The sequence below is a fragment of the Alligator mississippiensis genome, chromosome 12, assembly GCF_030867095.1.
Source record: "Alligator mississippiensis isolate rAllMis1 chromosome 12, rAllMis1, whole genome shotgun sequence".
Taxonomy (NCBI): domain Eukaryota; kingdom Metazoa; phylum Chordata; order Crocodylia; family Alligatoridae; genus Alligator; species Alligator mississippiensis.
The window spans coordinates 50,505,183-50,528,987 of NC_081835.1; the positions used below are offsets into that span (position 1 = coordinate 50,505,183).

At 56.5% G+C, this 23,805-nt stretch overlaps 1 protein-coding gene across 4 annotated transcripts; it reads left to right on the top strand.

The window, feature by feature from the left end:
* The first annotated feature begins 406 nt into the window (after nucleotides 1-406).
* On the top strand, nucleotides 407-23,805 carry AJM1 (apical junction component 1 homolog). Of its 4 annotated transcripts, none has more exons than XM_059715508.1 (3): nucleotides 407-557; nucleotides 13,150-13,234; nucleotides 17,640-23,805. In XM_059715508.1, exon 3 carries the CDS (start codon nucleotides 17,703-17,705, stop codon nucleotides 21,003-21,005), a length of 3,303 nt encoding a protein of 1,100 aa, XP_059571491.1. In that variant the 5' UTR covers nucleotides 407-557; nucleotides 13,150-13,234; nucleotides 17,640-17,702; the 3' UTR covers nucleotides 21,006-23,805. The 4 variants fall into 4 exon arrangements, with proteins under 4 accessions (XP_059571491.1, XP_059571494.1, XP_059571492.1 ...); XM_059715509.1 differs by having other exon boundaries at nucleotides 548-636; XM_059715511.1 differs by lacking the exon at nucleotides 13,150-13,234.

Sequence of the window (23,805 nt, forward strand, 5' to 3'; positions counted from 1 at the left end):
GTGCATGTGTGCACTCATGTGGGGATGTGCACGTGTGCATAAATGTACAAGTGCATGTATGTGTGTGCATGTACCATGTGTGCACGTACACGTACCATGTACGTGAGTGTGCATATATGCAGGCGTGTGAACGTGTGCATACACGCACGTGTGCATGTACTATGCGTGTGTGTGCCCATGTGCGTGCACCGCGTGCATGTCCATGCGAGTGCATGTGTGCGCACGTGCGTGGGTGGGAGCACGAGCCCGCTGCCGGCCCCAGGTGCGGCGAGGGGCAGCCGCCAGGCCCGGGCGGGCCGTGCACGGCGCTGCGCGGATCCCCGCGGGCCGGGGGCGGGGCCCGGGGAGCTGCGAGCGGCTCGGCGCGGCGCGGGGGGCCGGGTCTCCCGGGCGAGACACGCAGCTGCCGGAGCCGGGGGCGGGTGAGTCCGGCTCGTCCCCAGCCCCAGCCGGCGGCGCTGCCCCTTTAAGGCTCCGGAGCCGGCGGCCGGTGGGGGCAATGCTGAGCCCGCGGCGGCGGCGCTGGAATCTTCCGAGGCTGCGAGCGAGCGCGGCAGGTGCGTGCGTGCGGCCGGCGCCGGGATGGGACGGGACGGGACGGGACCCGGACCCGGACCTGGCTGCGCTCGCGCTGGGGTAAGGGCGGCCGCTGCCCCGGTCCGGCCCCTGCACCTGCCGCGGGGGGGCCGGGCCGGGCCGGGAGGGGCGGAGGTGGGAGCGCGGCGCGGCGCAGCGCTCGGACATGCTGCCGGGCGGGGGAGCCGGGGCTGAGCCTCTTCCCGCCGTGTCCCGGCCCCCGGGGCTCCTGCACGTCCCCCCGGGGCAGCCCCGCCGGCCCTTCCCTCCGCCGCAGCCGGGCGCGAGCCCCGGGGTCGGGCCTGCCTGCCGCCCGGGGCTGGGTGGGCCCCGCCGTGCCCGTGCGGCCGCCCCGCGTGGGCGTCTGCGGCGAGCCCGCGCCTCGGGGCAGGTGTCCCCGCCAGCAGCAGGTGGTCGGTGCTGCGGTGGCGGAAGGAAGCTGGTGGCGTTTGTGCCGCGAGCCCCGGGCCGGGGTTCTGGGGGGGCTGGCCGGGCGCTGGAGCTGGCGGGGCAGGTGGGGGTGCACCCCCCTCGGTGCTGCCTGTGCTGCTGCGTCCCTAGCACCCCCTGCTCTCAGTCCTCCTCCCAAGGCCGGGCGCTGGTACCATAGACTTTGCTCTTGTGAGTCGCACCCCTCGGTGCCCAGCAGGGTCCCCTTCCCTGGCCTGTGAGCGCAGGGGAGGGGGCTCCTGGTGCTGTGCGGGGTTATGGGGCACTGGCGAGGGTGCCCGCTCTTGGGTGGTAACAAGCTGCAGACAGAGGGCTGGATGGCAAGCAGGGCTGTGTATGCTCACCCAAGGGCCCTCTTCATACCTCTTCCTCACTGTGGTGCGCAGCTGGGGCGTTCACCCATGTCCAAGCTACCCCAGGGCAGTCTGTTTGCCCTCTGGCCCTTATGCATCATGGTAAGACCTGGGCTTCAGCCCCCTCCCAGCTCTCGAAGTGGTCAGTGCCCTGCCCTGCATGTTCCTTCTGGGATCTGGTTGCATCCCTTCTGCTTTCCCTTGGATCTGCTGATCCCAGCCTCCCCATGGCCCCAGATAGGATTTGCCTGGCCCACCCCTGGGCAGGGTGCCTGCCAGAGAGGCTGCAGCATCACGCCCTTCACCAGGGCAACGTGGTCTTGGCCCCACACCGATGCACTGGGGGATGATGTGGCCCCCACACTCAACCTGCTGAGTCAGCACAGGGCATTGCTTCTGCTGATCTTCCTCTCCTCTGTCTGGAGTAGGCCTCCGCATCCCTATGTGGTGCCGTCCTGCCACGCTGTCCATGACCTCGGGCACGCTTCCCCCGTAAGCTGGCTCTTGGAAGCCGCCTCATGCTCCTGAGACAGGAAAGTCCCAGAAAATCAATTAAGGCAGGATGCCTTGCAAATGCAGAATCTCCTTGGCGCTGATCAGTTCCACAAGGTCTCCTCCCTAATTGGGACCCCTCAGAATGAATTCCCTCCTCCCTTCTAAACTTGCAGATGGCATTGATCCGAACCGGAGCTCATGGGTGAGCCACAGGAAACCGATTCATTTGGATTATTATTTGATGAGCAGAACAAGGTTCGCCCTGTGAGTGTGACTCACAGAGGCTGCATCTTGCATCTGGTGGAGGTGGGGGGGTGCAGTGGAGGCCAGGAAGAGCAGTGAGTGTGGAGTGCATGCCAGTCTGGGGCTGTGCAGGATCATGGACTGGGAGCCAGGAAGTGTTTGGGGTAGGTGCAGGGGCATGTTGGGATGTCTGTATGTGGCTGTACGTGTGCTTACGGTGTGGGCAGGAAACCTGTGGGTCTGGGGGCGATGGGGTGGCAGGTGTGTGGGCAGGCAGGTATCATGTGCAAACAGGGTACAAGGCTGTGAGGGGGTGGAGCGTGAGTGCTCGCAGTGCACGGGTGTGTGCAAGCATCTAGGGGAGGTGTGCGGGCGGTGTGCGTCTGTGTGTTTGCAGGGAGACTTAATGCAGAGAGTTTAAGGCTGGGCAGGACCGGTAGAGCATCCAGCTTGTCTTCCTGTATAACCCAGGCTGGTACACTTGTGTCTGACGGCTCTGACTTGGCCCTTTACCTTGTTTTCTGCTGAAGCGTATCTCCCAGAAAGGCTACCAGGCTTGATCTGGAGACATCAAGGGAAGGAGAATTTGCCCCTTCCCCTGGGAGTTTGTTCCACTGCTTAATCCCACACACTACTGAAAAAAAATCTGTGCCTCCTCCCACTTTGGTTCCAGCTTTTGGCCATTGGCTTTTATTGCTTTCCTGAAGGCCCAGTGAGGGTTGGAACTCATGTCCTCTGATTCACAAGAGCAGAGCGCTAGTCCCCAAACCATGGGGGCAGGTGTGGGGGTGAGTGCATGTGAGCAGTAAGCACATGGGGAAACCAAGGGGGTAGGGGCCAAGCACATGATGGCATGTGGAGAGCGTGTGATGTGGGGGGGGGTGAGAGTGTGTGTGTGCTGGGGGCATGGAGGGTGTGGTGGTGAGCGTGGGTATGTGACCAGGCCCATGGTATATTGCCAGTGTCAGGTGCTGTCTCTCCCTTCAGGCTTCTGACTGCTCTGCTCTGTTCTGAGAGCAGGTCCTTGAGGGCTTGGCCCAGGGAGCAGGGTGGGGCCCATCATGCTTTGGTTGTATCCAGCATCGTGGCCAGCACAATATTCGGGAGCTATTCCTAACGGCTCCAGAATATGGTGGGGCTTCCCCATGGGTGTGCAAGGGGACTGGGCTGCCTGACCCAGCCTGGGTTGGGACCCCTTTTGTCTCAGTACTGGGAAACGGAGGCAGAGAAGCTGGAGTTGAACTTGGGGGGCTGCCTGGCATCACCTGCCTGGGGCTAAAGAGATGCTTCCAACCCCTTCTCCCCCCATGCATAGGTGCAGCCTGTAGGACCAAGGGTGCCAGGCCAGGGGGAGAGTGCTAATAATCAGAGCCAGAGAGTACCTGGTGCTAAGGGGACTTAAGGCCAGACGCGGGGGAGCTTCATTGAGCAAGAGTAGTAGCAGTGTCTGTGCCAGCATTGGATAGGGAGGCAGTTCCTGATGGGGAATGGGGCCAGTGAAGGGCTGCTGGACTGGGATACAGGGGCTCTTCTAGGTGGGGGTGCCAGAGGCTGTCCACTCTCTTCTCTCTCTGGGGAGGCTCCACACTAGATTTCCAGCACCTCCTCTCCTGGCTCTCACAGAGAATGTACTGTTGTAGTGCCAGGCTGGCTAGACTCTGGCTCCGAGCACTTCCCTCCTGCTGCCTACAACCAGTCCATGTGCCCAGCAATTGCTGCCCTTGGCTGCCCTCGCCCCTCCCATCCCATCCCATAGACCACTTCAAGCAGTGCATTCCTACTGGGGTGCATCATATGGCCAAAGTGCCCTGTGAAAGATGCTAGATCCTGGTGATAGCTCAGGCTCAGCACTAGGATTTTGGAGGAGAGCTAGTGGAAGCAAGTGGTAGGATCAGTATTGGGACTGTGCTATGGGCATGGCTTTGAGAGAAGCACCTTGCAGTGAATTGAGCCTCAATGCTGGGTCCCCCTATCCTAGGCTTTCTCTGGGCCAGGATGGGCTGGGCCCTGCCCTTGGGTCTAGTCCATAAAAGCAGAGGTGAGCCTGGATCATTGGGGATCCTCACATGCAGATCCTTGAGCAGCCCTCAGGAGTATGTGAAGCTCAAGCCTCCCCTTGGGGTGATGCTGGAGGAGGTGTGAGATCATAGGAAAGTAGGGCTGCAAGGGACCTCGCAAGGTCATCTAGTTCAGTCCCCTGCTCAGGGCAGGATCAGCCCTGACTAACCATCCCAGCTGATTGCCTGTCTAGCCTGCTCTTAAGATGATCCCTGCCTGTGACTTCTGGGACCTGCTCCTCACCCTGTCCCTCCTACACTGTCCCATCTCCTTGGCAATGTGGTCCCGTGCCACACTGGAGCAGCTACTTATGATGGCAGCAAATGGGTTCAGCCAGAGTCTGGAGTTTGCAGGTTTTGGCCCCAGATTTAGATTGGACCCAATGGAAGGGCCATGCCTCAAAGCTGCAGGGCAGAACAGAAGAGGGTAGAAATCCTCTGAACTTATCTATGCTCCTCATATCTCCCTGCCACGCATAGTGCCTCTAGTGTGTGTGAACATGCATGTCCATACACACAGGACAGGAAGCCAGGTCTGTGGAGTGTGTAGCATTCCCTGGAGCCTCCTGCTGTCTTTTCTTGTGTGACTGAGGCGTGGACATGTGTAGGGTGGGTAGTGAGTTTGTGGAAATGTTTTATGAATGGTTCTTTACATGTCTACAATTATTAATGAGGTGGGTGCCCAGGTGTGTACACTAATTTGTGTGCCACAGCACATTTATTGGTGGGCCATGGTTGTGTGGGATAGGAGTACCATTTTGGGGGCAGGGAGGCACTGTGTTTAGAGTTGTGTGTGACAGGAGAGTGTGACTTTAGGGGAGGGACAGGATGTGTCTGTGGGCAGGCACAGGCTTGGATGTGTGTCAAACCCATTACACAGTCCATGTGCGTCAGAGGATGGTGCTGTGAGTCTGTGTCAGGCAGGATGCTTCTGCCTTGCCATTTTCTCACCTGAGGAAAGCCCTGAAATTTTAATCCAGCACCCAGGAACACTCTCAGCTTTCCAACCAGGTGGCAGCCTCTAGCTAGGCAGCTGGGGAGGAGTCCAGGAAAGGCTCTGAATGACTTACAGTGAATTATGGTCTTTTCCCCTGGCACTCCTGTAGTAATTGCAACGTGGTCATCGGAGTGACACAGCTCGAGTCGCAGCCACTGCCTTGAGAGGAAGTAACTGGTGCTGGGGCAGTGGGTAGAGAGAGCAAGCCAGGGCAGGAGATATGGGGCCAGGCTTTGGTCCTGTGGCCTTTGGAGACTCAAGTTGGAGTCATGTGTTGCAACCAGGCTGGTGACGGGCTCCTTGGATCTATCAGTCGCACACGGTGGATTCCCAGGTCTTTCATCAGAGGAGGGCTTGGCCAGGGGCAGGAGTGGTCTGCAAGGGGGTGTGCATGGGGTTGTGCTGAAGGTGGGAGGATGTGGCTGTGGGGGCAGGAGTGTCACACAAGCTGGGAATGAGTCTCGGGGTGTGCAAATGTGTGGGACAGCGTCCATGTATATTAGAAGGCAGGGTGAGGACATGGGGGCTCGTCCATCCCAGCTCCTGAGCCTTGACAGAGTAGCTCAGGGCTCTCAGTGGAGCAGATTGTGTGTCCTGCGTGGGCATCTGCACAGCCCTGCAGGGCTCTGGGTCCTGGCAGTGAAGGGAGCCTGTGGTGGGCTCTGCTGTGCTGGTGAACATGCAAGTCCCCAGGAGACAATGAGAGATGGAGTTTAGGGAGTGCAACTGTGGGCATGGGCCTGTTGGGAAGTGTTATGAGCAGCAGGGTCTTGCCTGTAAGAGAATTTCTTTCCATGCCCCTTCTGCTTGGCCTTGAGCAGGAGAGCAGAGGTTGCAGGGGGAGTAGATGGAGAGTGCTGGACAGCTGTTTGCTTTCTGGCTGCCAGTGGCCAGCTGTGAGTTGTGTGCCTCTAGCTCTTACATATGTTGCGGAGGTCCTCTAGGACAGTGGTTCCCAACCTTTTTCATATTGCAGACTGGCACAGGGCTCACGGAGCTGGCTGCCTTCTTCCCGGGGCTGCCTCGCCACCCAGCTTTAACCCTTCGCGTGATTGCCATGTGACATGGCAGAAACCACTCACCCGGGCGGACAGGCGGGGGTCTGAGTGGGGGCTCGTGTCACGACTCGGCAGCCAACCCTTTGCAGCCTGGTACTGGGCTGTGGCCTGGTGGTTGGGAACCTCCACTCTAGTATGAGCCCTGGGGTGACTTTTCCTAGGACACTGGTGATGTCACATTGAGGAAGTGAGGTTGGGCCAGGGGTGGTGTTGCATTAGACATGTTCCCCTTCTGCAGGCTGTGCTCTTCCCTGGTCTCTGTCTGGGAAGCTGTTTGATCTAACCTCCATAACATTTCTCGGTGGAGGTGTGCTGGCAGCCCCGAGTGCGTAGGGAGGCCTGTCAGTTGATATTATCATCTATTGCTGTGCTTAGGCTGTGGGGAGATGGGAAGCTAATGAAGCCAGAGCCTGGGGTGGAAGGGTGAAAGAGGTCCTTACATGGAGGAGAAGGGAAGCCTCCTGTCCCTGGGGGAGTGGACCTTTGCACTGCACAAGGGAGTTGGGAGGCACCACATTGCCTGATAGGAGCTCTACTCCTTGATGCTGCATCTTTGCTGAGGCTTCTTGTCATGCCAGGATTAATGTGACTCACAACTGTAATAAGAATCCCTTGCCCTTTTCCAACACCTCCAGAGAGGTCTTTGAGCACTTCCCTGCCAATAACAGCTAAGCCTGGCAGCTACCTGCAGCTGGTGGCAGCTGCCTGGTGGGTACTGATGAAATAACCAGCCCAGAGGGGGACATTTCTTCCTCACCCTTCACTTGGAGGCTGGCTGCTGCTCTAGAGCAGGGTGGGGTTAAAAATCCCTTCTGGTGTAGCTCTGGAAGTTCATGCTTCACCATCTATAGGAAGGGCTGTGACTGTTTTGGGTACCGCTAAATCCTTGGACTCATCACCTTGTGGCCAGGAGTTCCACTGGTTAACAGGCGGAGTAAATAGCACTGATTCACTCACTTTCCACCCTGCTCAGTGTCTCACTGCTCTGGTGTCGTACACTAGGGTTGAGAGAGGCCCACTTCCATTTTTGCTCCCAGTTGTGTTACTGGAATACAGGCATGTTTTCAGGGCTTGGCTCCCCCATTGAGACACTGGGGTGTCCATTGAGTAGGTATTGGATCAAGTTTGGGGAGTCTCGGGGTCAGTTCACCAAAATCATGCTGAAAACCATGGTCCTGCCCTTGTGCCTCTGCACACCAAAGGCTCCCAGGCCTTGGCTCTTTGGCATCATCTGTCTTTGTTTTCACCTTCTGCTCCCCTCAGGCCCTGACTGCCTCCCCCAGTTCTGATCCTCTGGGTGTGCATGGAAAGCTAGAGGGCAGCCCCATCCACTCCAGTAGGATAGCTGGTCTGGGAGCTGATAGCCAGTGTGCCCCTTCCTGAAGTTGTGCAGGGTCCTGGGCTGGCTCGAGGGATGTTGAGTGACTCTCATGCTGGTGAAGCAGCTGGATGGATGTCTCTGGAAAATTATGCCCTGCATTCCTCCGAGAGGTACAGGCTGGGCAGTAGCAAGACAGCCTCTCTCGGCAGTGCCCTGCAGTGAGGGACCATCTCCCTGGCTACTCACTCCTTGGCTTGGGCAGGAGGCTGTGATAGGGTCTTCCAGCTGCCAGGAATCGGCGTATACCGCAGTTCTTGTGTCTTTGATCCTGCTCTCTGCCCGTTTGTGGACAGCTGAGGCTTCAGGATTATCTTCCTGTCGCCCCTGTCCAGCCCAGGCGCCTCTGCAAGTCAAAGGCAGCATGACCACACTGTGACTGCATGGTGAATGTTGCAGCAGCCCATTGCTCACAAAGGATGTTCTGCAACAAATTCGCATCCAAGTAAGGTTTCACTCTCCCCGCCCACCACCTTGGGCAAGGCTGTCTACCCCATCTCCGTGCCATGCTTGATTCAGCTGAGGCAGGGGCAAGGCCTCGGGGACCAGTCTCTGAGGTATCCACACACATACCAGTGCCCTTGCAGATGCCAGCCCATGTTCCTCCTACGCCTCCTGCTGCTGAAGCTCAATCTTCTCTCGGATAAGAGCCCCAAAGCGTTCACTGGCAGTCAGTGCGCTCCCGAAGGCCCCTTCTAGTCCTCTGTTCCTAAGGCCATGTGAAGCTTTCCTTCTACTACCCATGGTTCTCCTCCAACCCTGATGCTCCCAGGTTGGAGCTCACTGGGGCAGTTTCAAGGAGGCTTCTACAAAGGTGCAAGGTAGAAAGGGTGTCTTCTCAAGGCTAGTGGATGGGAGAAGGGCACCAAGAGGGGTTGAGGGGTGACAGGCATTTATGGGGTGCCAGAGACATCCTTCCAGCGGACTAGGAGGACACAGGCTTGTGAGTGTAGATGCCCAGGCTCTGCTACTGAGGTAGTCTGTGTTTTGGGCAAATCATGCCCGTGCCTCATTTGGGGGTGTGTGTGTGTCAGTGTGTGGTGGGGGGGGGTGAAGTTCCAGCCCCCAGTGGAGATCTGCTACAAGCCAGTGAGGTGCTGGGCACTAGCTGGCACCCCGACTCCTTGACCCAAGGCCAGGGTCTGACACAGGAAGGGCAAAAACTTTGCTGCCCCACTCCAGCAGCAATTGCCTCCGAGCCCGTGGGAAGCCATGCAGGTCATTTTCTTTCTGCCAGCCACTCAGGGCAACTAGAGCACTGCAGGAAGTGTCCTTATGGCCTTGGCCTGAGCCAGCAGGACCCCACCCCATCCTACCCTACCCCTAGGTACCCAGCACCAGGGATCTGCAGAGGTCTGGACATGAAGGTGGGCTCTGCTCTGAGTGTCCCAGTCTAGTGATTATTCCTGCAGGGTCAAGCAGGCCGAGGGGCAGAGCACAGTGCCTGCCCCCTGGCCAGGGTTTACACAGGCTGCCAACTGAAGCACTTGCCAGCAGTCTGGGGCCATGACCCAGGAGATCCCAGTGTGGTGCTTAGGTGCCCGTCTCATGCAGGGGGCAGCCCGTGGGGCGCATGCTCCCAGTCCTGCCCTTGGGACAGCGGCACAGAACCTCGTGACTTTGCCTCTGCCCTTCTCTTGGCGTAGCAAAGGCAAGGCCTCCGTCTCTACTGCTCCAGCACCCGTGAGCGGTGCTCAGCTCCCCTCAAACAGCTCCCGCCTCTGCCCTCCCCCGCAAGCGCTGCTCCTTGGAGAGAAATAGTGCAGCGAAACCATGGCAACCATACGCAGCGTGAGGGATGCCAGTGCCATGAGCTCAGTGGCTGCTCCCTGGCGAGACCCAGCAGAGCCCACCCCAGGTTTCCAGCCCCTGGGTGGGGGCAGTTCAGAGCCCCAAAGGGGAGGGCTCTGCTCGCAGCTTGCACTGAGCAGGCGTCCGAGGGAGACGACTGAGCTCTGGTGCCGTCCTGCTCTGGGTGCTGAGCGACCCTTCCGGATGCTCCGAGTCCTTTTGAACCTTGGAGCTGGACAGCTGTGGGATCACGTGGCAGGGACCCCTGCTGGCATCTGCGGCTGTGCTGCTGCTTTGACTCCCCCACTGATGCAGGGGTGGGCCTGGCTGCTGCTTTCCATGGGAGACTTCTTAGAACGGATGCAGCACGAGTGACTCAGGAGGATGCTTCTTCCCTCTGCACCAGGGCCAAGAGTAGGCTGAAATCTGCTTCTCTCACCAGGGCTGTGCCAGTTGGCTCCTCCCTCGCCCTACACACAGCTCCCCCGATGGTCTCATTTATCAGATGTGTCCTTCCCAATTTAAGTACAGTACCACTCGGTTCAAACCTTCTCCATCACACTCGGTAGCCCCTTAACCTCCTGATGCCCTGCCCTGTCCTGCCCAACCTTGCAGCTTCTCTGGCCCTCTGTGGAGAGCTCCACGAGCTGCGGAGACAAAAAGCATTGAACATGGCCACGGTTGTCCTTGCAGTGTTGCAGAGGGAGCATGGCAGGGCAAAGGAACACACGGTTGATATCCCATAGGACAGGGCTGGGCAAAATGCGGCCTGCCAGGCCATTCTATCCAGCCTGCGGGTCCCCTAAAAAAATTAGAAAATGAGTGTTTACCTACCCTGGGCTGCCTGTCATGTGGCCCTTGATGGCTTGCCAAAACTCAGGAAGCGCCCTCCTTCCTGAAATAATTGCCCGCCCCTGCCATAGAAGGAAGGAGGAAAGAGGCCAGTGCCTGAAGTTGGGTGAAGGAGCTGTGTCCAATAGACTGAAGGAGCAGAACTCTTCTCCCACACAAAGGAAGCCATACTGGCAACTGGTTAATCAGGGAACTGCCCGCTGCTGTGGCCAAAGGGCTCTGATAACGTACCATGAGACCCTAACAGGGGTAAGGGCCGGATCTTCTCCAAGCTGAAGGTGCGTGCTCCCCACCCCTTGACTCCAGGGGTAGCTCTTCTGACTCAGTGGACAGCAAGCTGGTACCTCCTTTGTAAGGGCGCAGTGGCAGAGGGGTTAATGTGTCTTACTCTGGACTTGGCTGCCAAGGCCTGGCCTTTGATACAAGTGGTAAATGGGTAAGTGATGGTTTGGGTAGAAAGGCAGCCTAGCACTACCCTAGCCTCATATGCTGTTAGCTACAGAAACGTGTGCCTTAACCAGTAGTCCCATGGGCCACTAGCCTGGGGATGGCCTTTGACCTGATATGGGCTATACTGGCTGCAGCCCTTGGAGGGAGACATGATCCCACCGCTCCCCTTGGCCTCTCTTGGGAACTGAAGCCTTGACTCCTTGTGTGACTCTTGCCAATTTGCTTTGAACTGCCTGATGCCCTCAGTATGGCCAGCACTGAAAGCTCAAAAATCAGGTGGCAAGCCCCAAATCATGAGGACTGTGTTAATCATTGTTCTCTCTGGTTTGCCCCTCTGCTCTGTGAAACCCTCTGCCCCATCCAGTGCATGTGAGGAGCAGTCTATACGATGCCACATGCTCCTAAGGGCAGTGAGGAAGGAAGTTTTGGCCCTGCGGTGTTGTAGGAGCTCCTGCTCTCACATCTGCCCAGCAGTCAGTATTGCCCCTGACCTTCAAACCAGCCATGTCTCCTCACACATCAGCTCTTCCCATCTCCACCACCCCATTAATCTAGCTCCTGCTAATAGTCATAGGGGCAGAAGGGACCTCTAAGGTCACTGGTCCAACCCCTTGGAGATGCAGAATATGCTACTGCTAAACTACCTCAACCGTTGCTACTCCAGCCTGTTCTTGAAAACCTTTTCCAGTGAAGGAGAATCCTCAGCTTCCCATTCTGACAGTAAGGAAGTTTATTTTCTCCCTGAGATTGAATCCAAATCTGCTTTGCCACAATTTAAATCCGTTGCTTTACGTCCTGCCCTCTGCAGTGAGAGAGAACAGTTGTTCTCTCACTCCTTTATGGCAGCCTTTCAAATATTTGGAAACTGCTCTAGTGTCTCCCCTTATTCTCCTGTTCTCCAAACTAAACACAACTAGTTCTCTCAGCCTTCCCCATACAACTTTGCTCTCCATCCCCTCTGTCGTCTGTGTTGGTCGCCTCTGGGTCCTCTCCATTTTCTCTATGTCCTTCCTAAAGCGTGGAGCTCAGCACTGCACACACAACTCTAGCTAAGGCCTAACTAGCACTGAGCAGAATGGTACAGTCACTGCCCATGTTTTACAAACAGTACAGCCCAAAACCATGCGCTTTTTGTGTTGTGGCATCATCTTGTCAACTCCTGTTGAGTCTGTGATCTACCAAAGCCCCCAGATCCTTCTCAGAAATGCTGCTGTCCCGCCAGGTAGCTCACCACCTTTATCTGTGCATTTGCTGCTGCTTCCCTCGAGGCACCACCTCGCATCTGTCTGTGTTGAATCCATTGTGCTGCCTCTAGCCCAGTTCTCCAATGTATCAAGATCCTTTTGAATTCTAATCCTACCTCCCAAAGCATTTGCAGCCCCTCCCAGTCCTGTGTCACCTGCAAGCTTGATCAGAGAGCTCTCTTTTCCGGCCTCCAGATTAATACAGATATTAAGCAGCACTGGACTCGGAGCAGACCCCTGTGGAACCCCACTTGAAACCTCCTGCCATTCTGGCAGTTATCGTTTCTCTCTGCTTGAGGTTATACAGCTAGTTATGTTGCATCTGCCTAAAGGTAACTCTCTCCAGCCCCGTTTTCCCAGTTGACTTAGTCACACGGAGCAGTATCTAGAGCTTTACTAAATCCAAGGGTATTATGTCCCATCATCCACCCAACTAGTTACCTTGGCAAAGAAGATCCAGTTGCCTTGGCATGATTTGTTCTTAACAAGGCCACATTGGCTGCTGGGGCTCACTCCTCCTCCGTGGGGTGCCCAGACTAAAAACTGTCTGGTTTATAATTTGCTCTTGCACCAATTCTGCCCTCTCAGCACTTCTGCTCTTCTTGTAGCTTCTGGGATTTTTCATCTCTGTCTTCCAGGGACCCTGCAACAGGGTCTCCTTCTCCCCCTCCACAGGCCAGGGTATTTTTTTGGGGGGAGGGGGTGCATCTCTGTTCCTCACAAGGGCTGGAGAGGAAGCGCAGGTCCATGCTGGTCTCCCCACCTATCAGACCTACATGACTTTGCTTAGTGTGGAGGAGAGGGAGAGGTGGGGGGGGCTCTTTCCTGCAACACCCCCAATTGGCCGCTGTTTCCTAGGAGGCAGGCAAGAGGGGCAGGCAGCCAATCAGTTGGGGTTTTCCTCCAGATAAGGCTGGAATTCCCAAGAGCGCTGGCACTTCTTTGCTGTGGCCCGACTGGCTCCAGCCACAGCCAAAACCTGGTGCTGACAAGGAGGTCTTGAGTATTGGCTGTGCTGCCGGTGGCGCAGAGACTCGTTGCTCTGGAGATGCAGCCACGTGCCAGCAGAGCGGAGAGCAGCCCGGCAGGGTTGGACTGGACTGGTGTTGAACTTGGCAAGCAGTTGTGGGGAGGTTCTCCCTGCTGCCGGCTGGTGGTTGAGTGTGAATCTCCTGTATTCATGTGATACATATTTTATTTTCTAGCCTGGAACTGATGCCAACATGGAGCTACCCCAGCTACCCCTGCCAGCTTCGCCCATCCAGACCCTCTCCACTGCCACTAGACCAGGTAGGGACTGCCTAGCTAGGGACCCCAACCTGTCCAGAGTTGCTCCCTGCTCCAAAAACAGAGCTAAGCCCTTCATAGGGGCTCCCCTGTCCCCAGTGTTGGGGAGAAGGAGTGATGATCAACGTGTCCATCGGCTGTGAGCAGCAGGCTGTCGGCACGGTGATTTTACTGAGACTGTCAGCGGGACCTTCAAGACTCTGGGCAGCCTGCCACCTGCACTGGAAACAATATAGCCCTGTCCCCATGGTGCTGAGGGCTGGCTAATTAGCATGGGTGTTGCTAACTGACCTACCCAAAGAGCAGTGCAGATATGGGTGTACTGCTAGGTGGGGAGGCAGCTGGCATGGAGCCACATGGTGTCCTGAGGGCATGGCAGGTTCATCAGGTAGTAATGGCCTTGGGAATTTGACCATGGAGACTCTGGAGACCTGAGCACACTTTTTCTACCAATGTTTGATTCACACAGCACTCTGTCTCTAGGGCACATTGCTCACCGGTGCCTCAGGGACCCAGTTTCCCCAAAGACTTACACCCCCCTCAAAGACAAGCTCTCCTACGCTTGTGCCTGTGCACTCAGTGCAAGCTACATGTGTGCAGGCCCAGTGGGAGTCTGCTCATGCAGAGGGTCTGCCATTTGTGCAGAACGTGGGAACAGAGGCATGTCGGTACCTATACAAATGATGCATCTGGGTGGATGCAGCAGGGGTTTGTGGGATCATAATCTAGGAGGATTCCCCCCAATGTGCAATGAGAATAAGGCCAGGGTTGCACTCACCATTCCATTTTGCACCTATTTGCACTCAATCACCTGAGGCTTCTAGGTTCCTACAGCTCCCTGGGATGGGAGAAGTCTGCCTTGGAGCTGCTTTGAAAAGAGGTTTTGAGATTAATGGGATCCCTGTGAAAAAGCCTTCAGGCTATGCATGTGTGTATATGGGCACATACATGCACATGCTGCAGGCTCCCACCCTGTCTGACACTGGGACCTGCCCCATAACAAGATTCGGGGGTCTCCACACACAGTCTCTGTGGTGCAGGCATGTATGTGATTGGTGGCACCCTTCCACCATGTGTGCCCAGACCTACTGAGTTGTGCTGGGAGCTTCTCGGCAGCACTGGGGGCATAGAGGATGTGGTTTGTGAGATGGATGGGATGCAGCTGTAGAGCATCTGAGATGAATTCTAGATGCAGCCGGGCCACTGTGGCTCTTGAGTTTCCAGGCTTGGGCCTGCCCTACATAATGGAGCTTTGTGAGCAGAACCGCATGTCCACACTGCACTGCTCTGGAGAAGCAGTTCTCCTCCTGGTTTCTGCTCTCCAAGGCAAAGGAGGCTCTGCCCCCACCTGGCAGCCAGCAGAAGGCTCATGGAAATACTCCTGCACCTTCTGCCACCTCCTGCAGCTCCTTCAATAGCTGGTGCCTTTCCAGGGTGTACTTCACCCCTGCCAGCACAGCTGCTGTGGTGGGGCTTTGTGGAGATAGACATATGCAGGCAGCTTCCCTGGGGCAGCTACCAGAAGCAGACTGGTTTAGACAGGGTCTGACAGTCTCTGCTGCCTTTTTATCTTTATGGGAGACACTGTTGCTAGACACCATCTGAAGCAGCCTAACATTGCTTTGCCAAGCCTCAGAGAGTTGTCTTGGACCCGGAAGCATGTAACCTGTGTCCCCTGGAGCTGGGAGAGGTGTGACGCTGCTCCACCACAGGTGTCCGACTTGCATGTGAGCATGTGCAGAACAGGTAATTGGCCATGCCCAGCCCCTCCCTGCAGCCCATGGGGTTACTTTTCTCATAGCTGCAGATGCCAGTTTGTATATGCCACCGGGAGTTGGCACTGGAGTCTGTCACATTACTGATGGCAGAGGAGTGAGCTGAGGAAGGTGTCCCTGTCCCATGTCTCTCTTTGCAAGGTGCTTTTTCCGGTTTTCTGTCAGCTGCCTAAATAGCACATGGAGCCACTCTCCTGCTATGAGCTATTTGCAAACTACATGCTCAGGGCCTCCTTTTAGTGGCTGCCAGTATCCAGGGTGACCCCTGGATGACCAAGACTGATCGTTTAAGGAGGAGAATAAAAGATTGTTTCAGGGGTCCTGAAGATAAGAAATCGAGCTGCACAGCAAGCCATCTGCACTTGTTCGTGTCCCATGTAGCCAGGGTCAGAACAAGCCCCACACAGCAGGGGGTGCTCAGGCTCAGGCTGACATGAATTGGGAGTAATTCAACTGTAGTCCATGGAGGTCCGTGGTGCAAGTGAGTGGAGAGAGAGAGCCTGGGGCACATTCACAGGAGCTGGGCAGGGGATGGCCAAGATTGGGTGTCTTCCCATGGTTATCCTCGTCTCCTTCCTGGTGGTCAACGGTGGAGGGACAGTGACTAATTAACCATATGAGCAAGTTGGGAGTTTTCTATCATATTTTTCTGGATTAATGTTTCAGTTCCTAAAAAAATTCTGAAGTTCTCCACAGGGCAGGTTCATTTTTGTCAAATTCTTTTTTTCTTGGGAAAGCACCATGGCCTTTTTCCCTTTGGGTCACTCCTAGGCTACTTTGTGCCTTCTTGAGCTGCTCCAATGACACCTGGGAACTGGTGTTTGGGTGCCTGAAGCCATCTCTTCTCTTTCATGGGCCACGCTCCCTGCCTGGACATCATCTGCCAGGATGCACCAAGCACTGATTGAACTGTGATGTACCATAGGAGTCCCAGGACCACAGTGCACCATGTAGTCTGTGGCCCATGAAGGAGACTGGGGATATGAGGCATCTGAATACCAGTGCAGTCTCCAAGAGGCACCAGCCAATGTCCAGTGGACTCTGGTTAATGTCAAACCACTCTAAAACCAAACAGCAGGACTTATCTGAATTCCAGGTTTGTTATGAACTGGAAAGATCAAAAAAGATATACTCTATTTCCACTTTTTGTCCCAATTCAGAATGGAAACTAGTTTGGAAGTATTGTAATTTCTGACCAGATGGAAAATTTGGTTTCCGATCAGCTGTATAGCTCCTGAACAGGGCATATGCTTCTGATGTCTTTGTCTAGTAATCCCATGTTCTAGACGTTGTATCTGAGCACATTGCTCCCTGAACCAGGCACTCATGTAAGGAACTTTCCCCAAACAGCCATGTAAGCAGAGCCTCAGTCCCATGAGCACTCAGGAGTGGTGTGCAGACCTAGGATTTTGAAAAAGGGGGTGCAGATGGTGAAGCGCATCATCACATACAACACCACACACAATTTTCTCCAATTAAAAAGAAACTAGAAGCTTTGCTAAGAAGCTAGAAGTCTAGAGCTATAGTATTCAATTTAAGATTTAAGCAAAAAAACCCCTAATACTTTATTGGAGTGTGAATTCATATGCTATATCATATTTTATATATAAAAACACAATATATGTTATTTCATTAGTCCTGTAATCATTATAGTTAAGCGTACATCTTTTAGATCACAAAACAAAGCCTAGTTTTCTTGAGCATCTTGACAGTGCCTCCAATGCTTCATTGAAAGTCATTTCCACTCCTGAGTTAGTGTTCACTTGATTTAACATTACCACACCGGAGTTAATGTTTCTAGCTAGAGTTAAAAAAAACAGTCTGCAGGGCTGTGACATGGGAGCTACATTACTAGGAGCAGCTAACAGCCAGCAGCATTGCAGAAGCAAGAATAGCTTGAGTAGTAAAACTATTAAAGATAATTAAAAGGAAAGAAGATCGTTAACACTGGTGGAATGAAGGGATTAGAAGGATTCAGGGAGATTACAATGAGCCCTGAAGTCAATCGATGCCCTTGCTGCTGCCTGACTAGAAATGTTGCTGCCACTACCAGGCAGTTGGCTTTAAACTTTGGGTGAGCAAGGAATCAAAGGCGGGGTGGGGTGCGACTACACTGTGCACCACCCCTAGGTCTGCCCCGGTTCACAAGGAGACTTTGGCTCAAAGTCACCTGAAGTCCTTTGTGTTCTGAGCCATTCCACCAGCTCTTGTTCTCATGCCAGCAGAGGCATTTTAGTCTCTTTTGCCCATGAGACTTACCTGCGTTGCCAGCCCTGAGAGTTCAGGACTCCTAAATTGACCTCCTCCAAAACCAGGAGGTTGGCTTTTCAGTTATGAGCTTTAAACCATGATCCCTGGGAGGACCTGCTGTTCCACTTTCTGGAACTGGGCCCTTCAGGAGCCGTGTTCTGTAGGTTTTCTCTGCTAGAAACCAACTGCGTTTCTCTGCAGTGCATGTTGGGATTCTCCCTGTGTCCCACGATGCCAGAGCCTGTCAGACAAACCTCCCGTGTTGAGAGATTTGTGGTTTTGTTGCAAGAGCCAGCATCGCTGCTTTCTCCTTTGATCTCCTGTCTCGCCGGATTCTCCCAGAATGCACTGAGACTCAAGGCACCTTCTCTGTTCTCTTGCAGGGCTGGCTGGCTTCCACTGAGATGATCTGAAGAGGAGCTGGAGAAAGCAGAGCTACATTTAAGATGACACGGACCGACCCGCCTGACATACTGGTGTCTACAGTGTATCAAGACATAAAGGTGAACTCCATCGTGCCCAGAGATTCTGTCGTCTGCCAGCCACGGCCACAATGTGATGCCTTCATGTCCAGCTCCCTGCAGCGTGACCCGCAGCCCTTCAACAAGCGCCACTGCAGGAGCTTTGACTTTCTCGAGTCATTTGACGACCAGCTGGAGCCTGGCACCGCCATGGAGCGCCCCTGCCGGCGCCCGGGCACCCCGGAGCCCTCCTCAGGCTCTGGCATGCGAAAGGCAGCCTTTAAGTCAGATGTTTATAACACCAGGTCCCACCCTCATGGGAGGGAAGGCCCCAAGGAACCGTCTGTCCGGGCAGAGCCAAAGAGGAGAGCGAGGTCAAAGAGTGCCCCCCGCGTGAAATCCACCTTCACCCCTGTTTCCATCCAGATGTCCTCCTCTCCCCCGCCGCCCACAAGAAGAGGGCGTGAAGTGCTGCGTGTTGGCAGGGAGCCTGCCAGGGTGGAGACCTCACCACGCCGGGAAAGCAGCTATGTGCCCATGAGAGCCATGGCCAATGAGGTGCACCCCATCAAGCTCCAGCCCCAGAGGAGCAGTGCCAGCCGCATCTCACCGCTCTGTGTCAGCAGCAACTGCTTTGAGGATGCCCCCGGCATGAAGCCAGCTGCCAGCCCGCATGTCAAGTGCCGGATGGACATCAAGCCAGACGAAGCGGTGCTGGTGCATGCGGCACGCAGCATAAAGGCGGCACAGAACAGGACGGAGGCACCATATTGGCCGAGGCCTCCTGGCACTGCTAGGAGCCTGACCGTGCCCAGCAGCAGGCAAGTGTCCGTGTCTCGTACCCCCACACCCAGTGACTCCTACAGCGGGGAGCACCGGGTCGTCCCCTACCCCAATGAGTACTATGAGGGGGATCCCCGGGGGATGGCTTACCAGACAGTGCCTGTGCCCTCCCCTCGGGAGTATCCTGAAAGGGGCTGTGTGAGCTTCTCCACCCCAGCTGTGCCCACAAAGTTCTTCTATACCGAGGAGCCCGTGGGGTGTCCTGGCATCCCACTGAAAAGCTCTGGCTATGAAGGGTACCCTCACCCCTATCCCGCACGTCCCATCCCTCCACCGCACTTCTACCCAGAGGACATAAGCAAGGGAAACGTGCACACCGTCCCCCCCAGGACTTTCTATGTGGAAGAAGCAAGGACCTACCCCATCCAGGAAGCCCCCAGCCACACTTTCTATGGAGATGACCCTCGTTTTTTTGCCCCACGGAGTGCCCCCATCAAAACCCTGTATACAGAGGACTCCCGGGCTTACCCCGCCCTAAGCTCCTCTGCCCGGGTTTTCTATGCTGAGGATTATGGGAAATACCACGAGAGAGAAGCCATTTCTAGGACGTACCCTCACCCCCGCAGTGTCCAACCCTTGCACTTCAGTGACTGGTACTGCCCAGACCGGGGGGCTCTGCCCTATCAGACTTTGCAGATGTCTCGCTTTGCCCCCCACCCCTCTGGGCACGAGGCTTTGCTTTCCTCCTGGCACGCCAGCTACAGCACAAATCCACCCAGGCTGGGCACTGACAGCCGGCACTACTCCAAGTCCTGGGACAACATCCTGACCCCCAGCATCCGCCACGAGGATCCCATGTGCCGCGGGCGCAGCTATGAGAACCTGCTTGCCCAGGGCCACCACCAACGTGCCTTATCACCCGACGACCGGCGGCAGCCAGTGGTGATCAACCTGTCCAGCTCTCCAAAGCGATACGCTGCACTGTCCCTCTCGGAGAACTCTCTCATAGAGAGGGTGCACTCGGATGGTGGGAGGTACGCCATGGGCCGGTCCTGGTTCGTCACCCCGGAAATCACCATCACAGACAACGACATTAAAGCCAATGGCCTGGGCAAGAGCGAGAAGCGCTCGGCCAGCTGGGATGTGCTGGACGCGGGGCGGGATGGGCACCGCCCCTATGCTACACCCTACAACCCAGGGCCTGCTACCAAAGAGAGCACTCAGAGCAGCTCTGCCCGCCAGCGCAGCCTGGAGCAGCTGGATGAGCTCATCACAGACCTGGTCATTGACTACAAGCCACCGCCCAGCCACCGCACCACCGACGGTGACAGCCTGACGGACCAGCTCAAGAAGCTGATCAGCAATGGCGCGCCAGCACCTGCCAGGAAGCCAGAGTTTCGGAGGCCACCACTGTCCTCTGCCATGGAGCCCAGGCCTACCAAGGAGCAGCCAGGGCCCAGTTGCTTCCGCAGCGACCTGCGAAAGGAGCATGGTGGGCCCTCTCTGGCAGCATCCATTTCTAGCAGCAGTTTTGAGAAGCAGCTGGATGACTGCTCCCCGGACCTGAGCGCTGAGGAGGACGACATGATGATGTGCTCCAATGCCAAGTGTCGGCGGACAGAAACCATGTTCAATGCCTGCCTCTATTTCAAGTCTTGCCACAGCTGCTACACCTACTATTGCTCCCGGAACTGCCGCCGAGAGGACTGGGACATCCACAAGGAGAACTGCATCTACGGGCGCATAGGGAGTATCTGTCGGCATGTGCTGCAGTTTTGCCGGGAGAACGCCGAGGTGCACAAGGCTTTCTCACGCATTGCCAAGGTTGGGTACCTCTCCCGGGGTCGGGGGGTGCTCTTCCTGGGCTTCCCCAACTCGGGCTCGGCTGAAAACTTCCTCCAGTTTGGCTTAGAGAGCTTGCTCATGTCGCCTACCTACCTGTCCCTGCGGGAGCTGGAGGGTTACTCCGACAACCTGGGGGATTATGCCCGGGAGCTGCGGGATGCTGGCAACCAGTATGACCCCGATGAATGTTTCCTCTTGAATGTAACTGTGGCCGTTGGCCAAAAAGTGCCTCAGAGGCCATCGCCGAAGATGCAGGTGCCAACGGTCAGGAAATATGCCAAGGTGGCCTTAGCCTCTTCCAGCCCTGAGAAGAAGATCCTGAAGAAGGAACGGGACATGGAGACGTTGATCCTGACCCCACCACCCGGCACTGCAGACATCGACAAGGAGGGCGAGGAGGGGAGGAAGGCCCGGGAGGTGTGCTTCATCAACATCCAGCGGGAGCTACGGATCCGTGGCGTCTTCCTGCGCCATGAGTTCCCCAAGATCTATGAGCAGCTCTGTGACTTTGTGGAGAGCAACAAGAGGTTCACACCCACCACCATTTACCCCATCGACAAGAGGACCGGCAAGCAGTTCATGTGTATGATCATGGCCGCCTCGGAGCCACGGACCCTGGACTGGGTCGCCAGCCCCAACCTCCTGGATGACATCATGTGATCCAGCCCCGTGGCCACCTCTCTCCTGTCTGGCACCCAGGCCTCTTATTTATTTACCCTTTGTAGATACGTATTTTATTATGGACGCACTAGCCTGGCCGGTCAGTATATTCTTATCGTTTCTAACAGACACGCGTTGGCTCGCAGCCCTAGGGGAGTCCTGAGGAAAGATCGCTGCCCTGCTGGGAAAGCATGGGTTCATGGACTCTTAGCAGGTCTCTGGCCACCCACGTTTGTTGCCACTGGTTGGCTAGATCAGGAGCTGCTGAGGTCTCCAGGTCCTGGTTTGTCTGGGTGGAGATGGAGGGCTGGGGAGTGGGCAAAGGGACATGGCTGGTTGTGGGGTATGAAGTTTGCCATGAGGAGAGAAGCCCTGCATGTTGGGTAAGGTCAGTGCCCTGCCCCTGGGTCTGAGGTACATGGGGTGTCTGGGAGATTCCATCACTGCCTTTCCTGGTGACCTCTAGCCATGGCACGGGGCTCTCAAGCCACTGGCTCTCAGGTGTTCTAGGAAGAGCTCGTCCTGAGTAGGATCCCCAGCCTCAGCCTGTGGCGCCAACCACTAGACAACAAGGCTACCTCTGAGCATACATGGATGTGCCCACTCCTGTGACCCAGGTGGCTGGCAGGCTGTAGCCATGCACAGGTGAGCAGCCCTCCCCTCACCCATCCTTGTTTAATTCTGCAAATAGCCAGCAAGGGGATGGGTGTTATCTTGCCCTCTGGGGATGTTCCTGCCAAGGGTGCGAGGCAGCTGACACCCATTCAGCTGCACACGTGCATAGGGGAGAGGGCACGGGGCCATGTCACAGTGCCCACGGGTGTGTTTGGGGCTCACCAGGGGCCTGTTTGTGTGGGGCTTACTGCCACCTCCATCCAACATGCCTGTTCCCCTGCCTGCTGCCACATGTACCCACAGTCACTCTACCCACAGTTACTCCCCTTGCCAAACCTACCACCCTCCAGCACCTCCCCAGGCCCAGTTGTTTCCCACTGCCAAAACAAGGGCCCTATCCTGTGTGGTACTGAGCATCTCCAGTCCTTTACTCTCCCTGCCCTCTTAGTAGGAGCAGGGGGATGCCGTACCTCAGGAAAGAGCCTGGAGTGGAAACTCTGGGAAGACCCTTGAGGCCCCGTGTAGACTCAACAAGGGAGGCTGGAGATTGAAGTGCCAAGGCATTTCCTGCCTTCCAGCGAGGCCAAGCTAAAGCCCCACAGCAGCAGCACCTAATCTTCCCTCGCGGCAAGGCCCAGGTCCAGGCCCAGTCTCCTCCTCTCACTTACACCAGTGCAGCGCCACCTCTGCTGCAGCCAGCCCCACGGTGTAGCTGAGAGGGGCCTGGGGATGCTGCCTCTCAGTTGGGGCCCATTGGACAGACAGGGGCTGCCTTCCCAGTGCCCCCCAGTGTGTGTGTCTGGCTCCCCTGGGTGCTGGGAGAGCAGTGTGGGCAAGGCTCGAGCTGGGTTTTGGTGCTAGGACTGTCTTCAGTGCTGGGATCCTCTTGCAATCGGAGTGAACCAAATGTGACCATAGAAACAGACTGTGTGTGGGAAGGGACGGAGCTGGGCCCTTTTGGTGCCTCAAGCTCCCCCCCAGCAAGGATGGGGTTAAAGTAATCCCACTGCAGGGCTGTGCCTGCAGCAGCAATGGGGCATTGTGCAAAGGCCCCAGAATTGCAGGATGCCTCTGTGGTGGGGGGCACAGCCTCCATCCCCTGGTACCTAAGGGGATAAGGTTGGGCTGCCAAGGGTGGGTGGGCTTCTCAGGAGGAGGTGGAGGGGAGCAGGCATGTGGCTGAAGGCAGGCACCTACAGGTAAAGAGCCACATGTGTTTTATAGATGCTCTTAGTTGGGAGTCAGTGCCTTGGCCAGGAGGGGAGGGGAGGGGTTGCTGCAGTGCATGGGGCATGGCATGGCATGGGGTGCACAGTGTGTGCATGGAGCCTGTGGCACTGTGCTGGGGGTCTGTGTGCATGAGGGCAGAGGCAGGTGGGCCTGGGTGGCAGCTTGGCGCTAGGCATGGGCAGCATGTGCCCATGGGAGTGAGGAGCTGGTGCTTGCATGCTAGCGGGGTTGCAGAACTGCCCCCTCTCAGGGCTAGGGGAGCATACATGGAGGTGCCTGGCATGGGGCAGCTGCCAGGGCAGGGGCAGCAGTGTCTCTGGGTGGGGGCCTGATGTGAGGCAGGGGTTGGGGACTGCAGTGTAAATCCAGCCAGGGGCCTGGACCTGCCCACAAGTGGCAGCCAGATGCCTTTGGGAACTTCCCTGACCCCACAAGGGGAGGCAGCCCTAGCACATCCTGATGCGTATGAGGATCCTGTAGCTGGGGCAGAAACCACCTGCCCCAGAGGACGGGGAGGGGAGAGAGCACTGTGATCCCCACCTCCATCCTGCCTCCCTGCCATGGTGCTGGAGCCCCTACCAGCCCCAGGCAGCTTGAGGACACCCAGTCATTGCCACCACCTTCGAGTCTTTCTTGGCCTGCAAGGAGGCTGGGCCCGCATCAGCATCAGCCCAGTGCCAAGGCCTGTTGGGAAGCATCTCCTGCCCTCAGATTGATCTTGGCAAATGCAGCAGGGCCCGTGAACTGCTGGGAGCTCAGGGAGGGCTCCTGTTAGTGCTGGCTCTGGCCCAGCTGTGCTGCATGAACGTGTGCCCTCCCACTACATGCACATGCACACATGCTCGCCCACCACACGTGTGCGCCTTCCTACCACACGTGCAGATACAGACAGGCATTCCCTCCTACCCACACACGCGTGTCCTCCTGTCACATGCATGTGTGCCCTCCCACCACA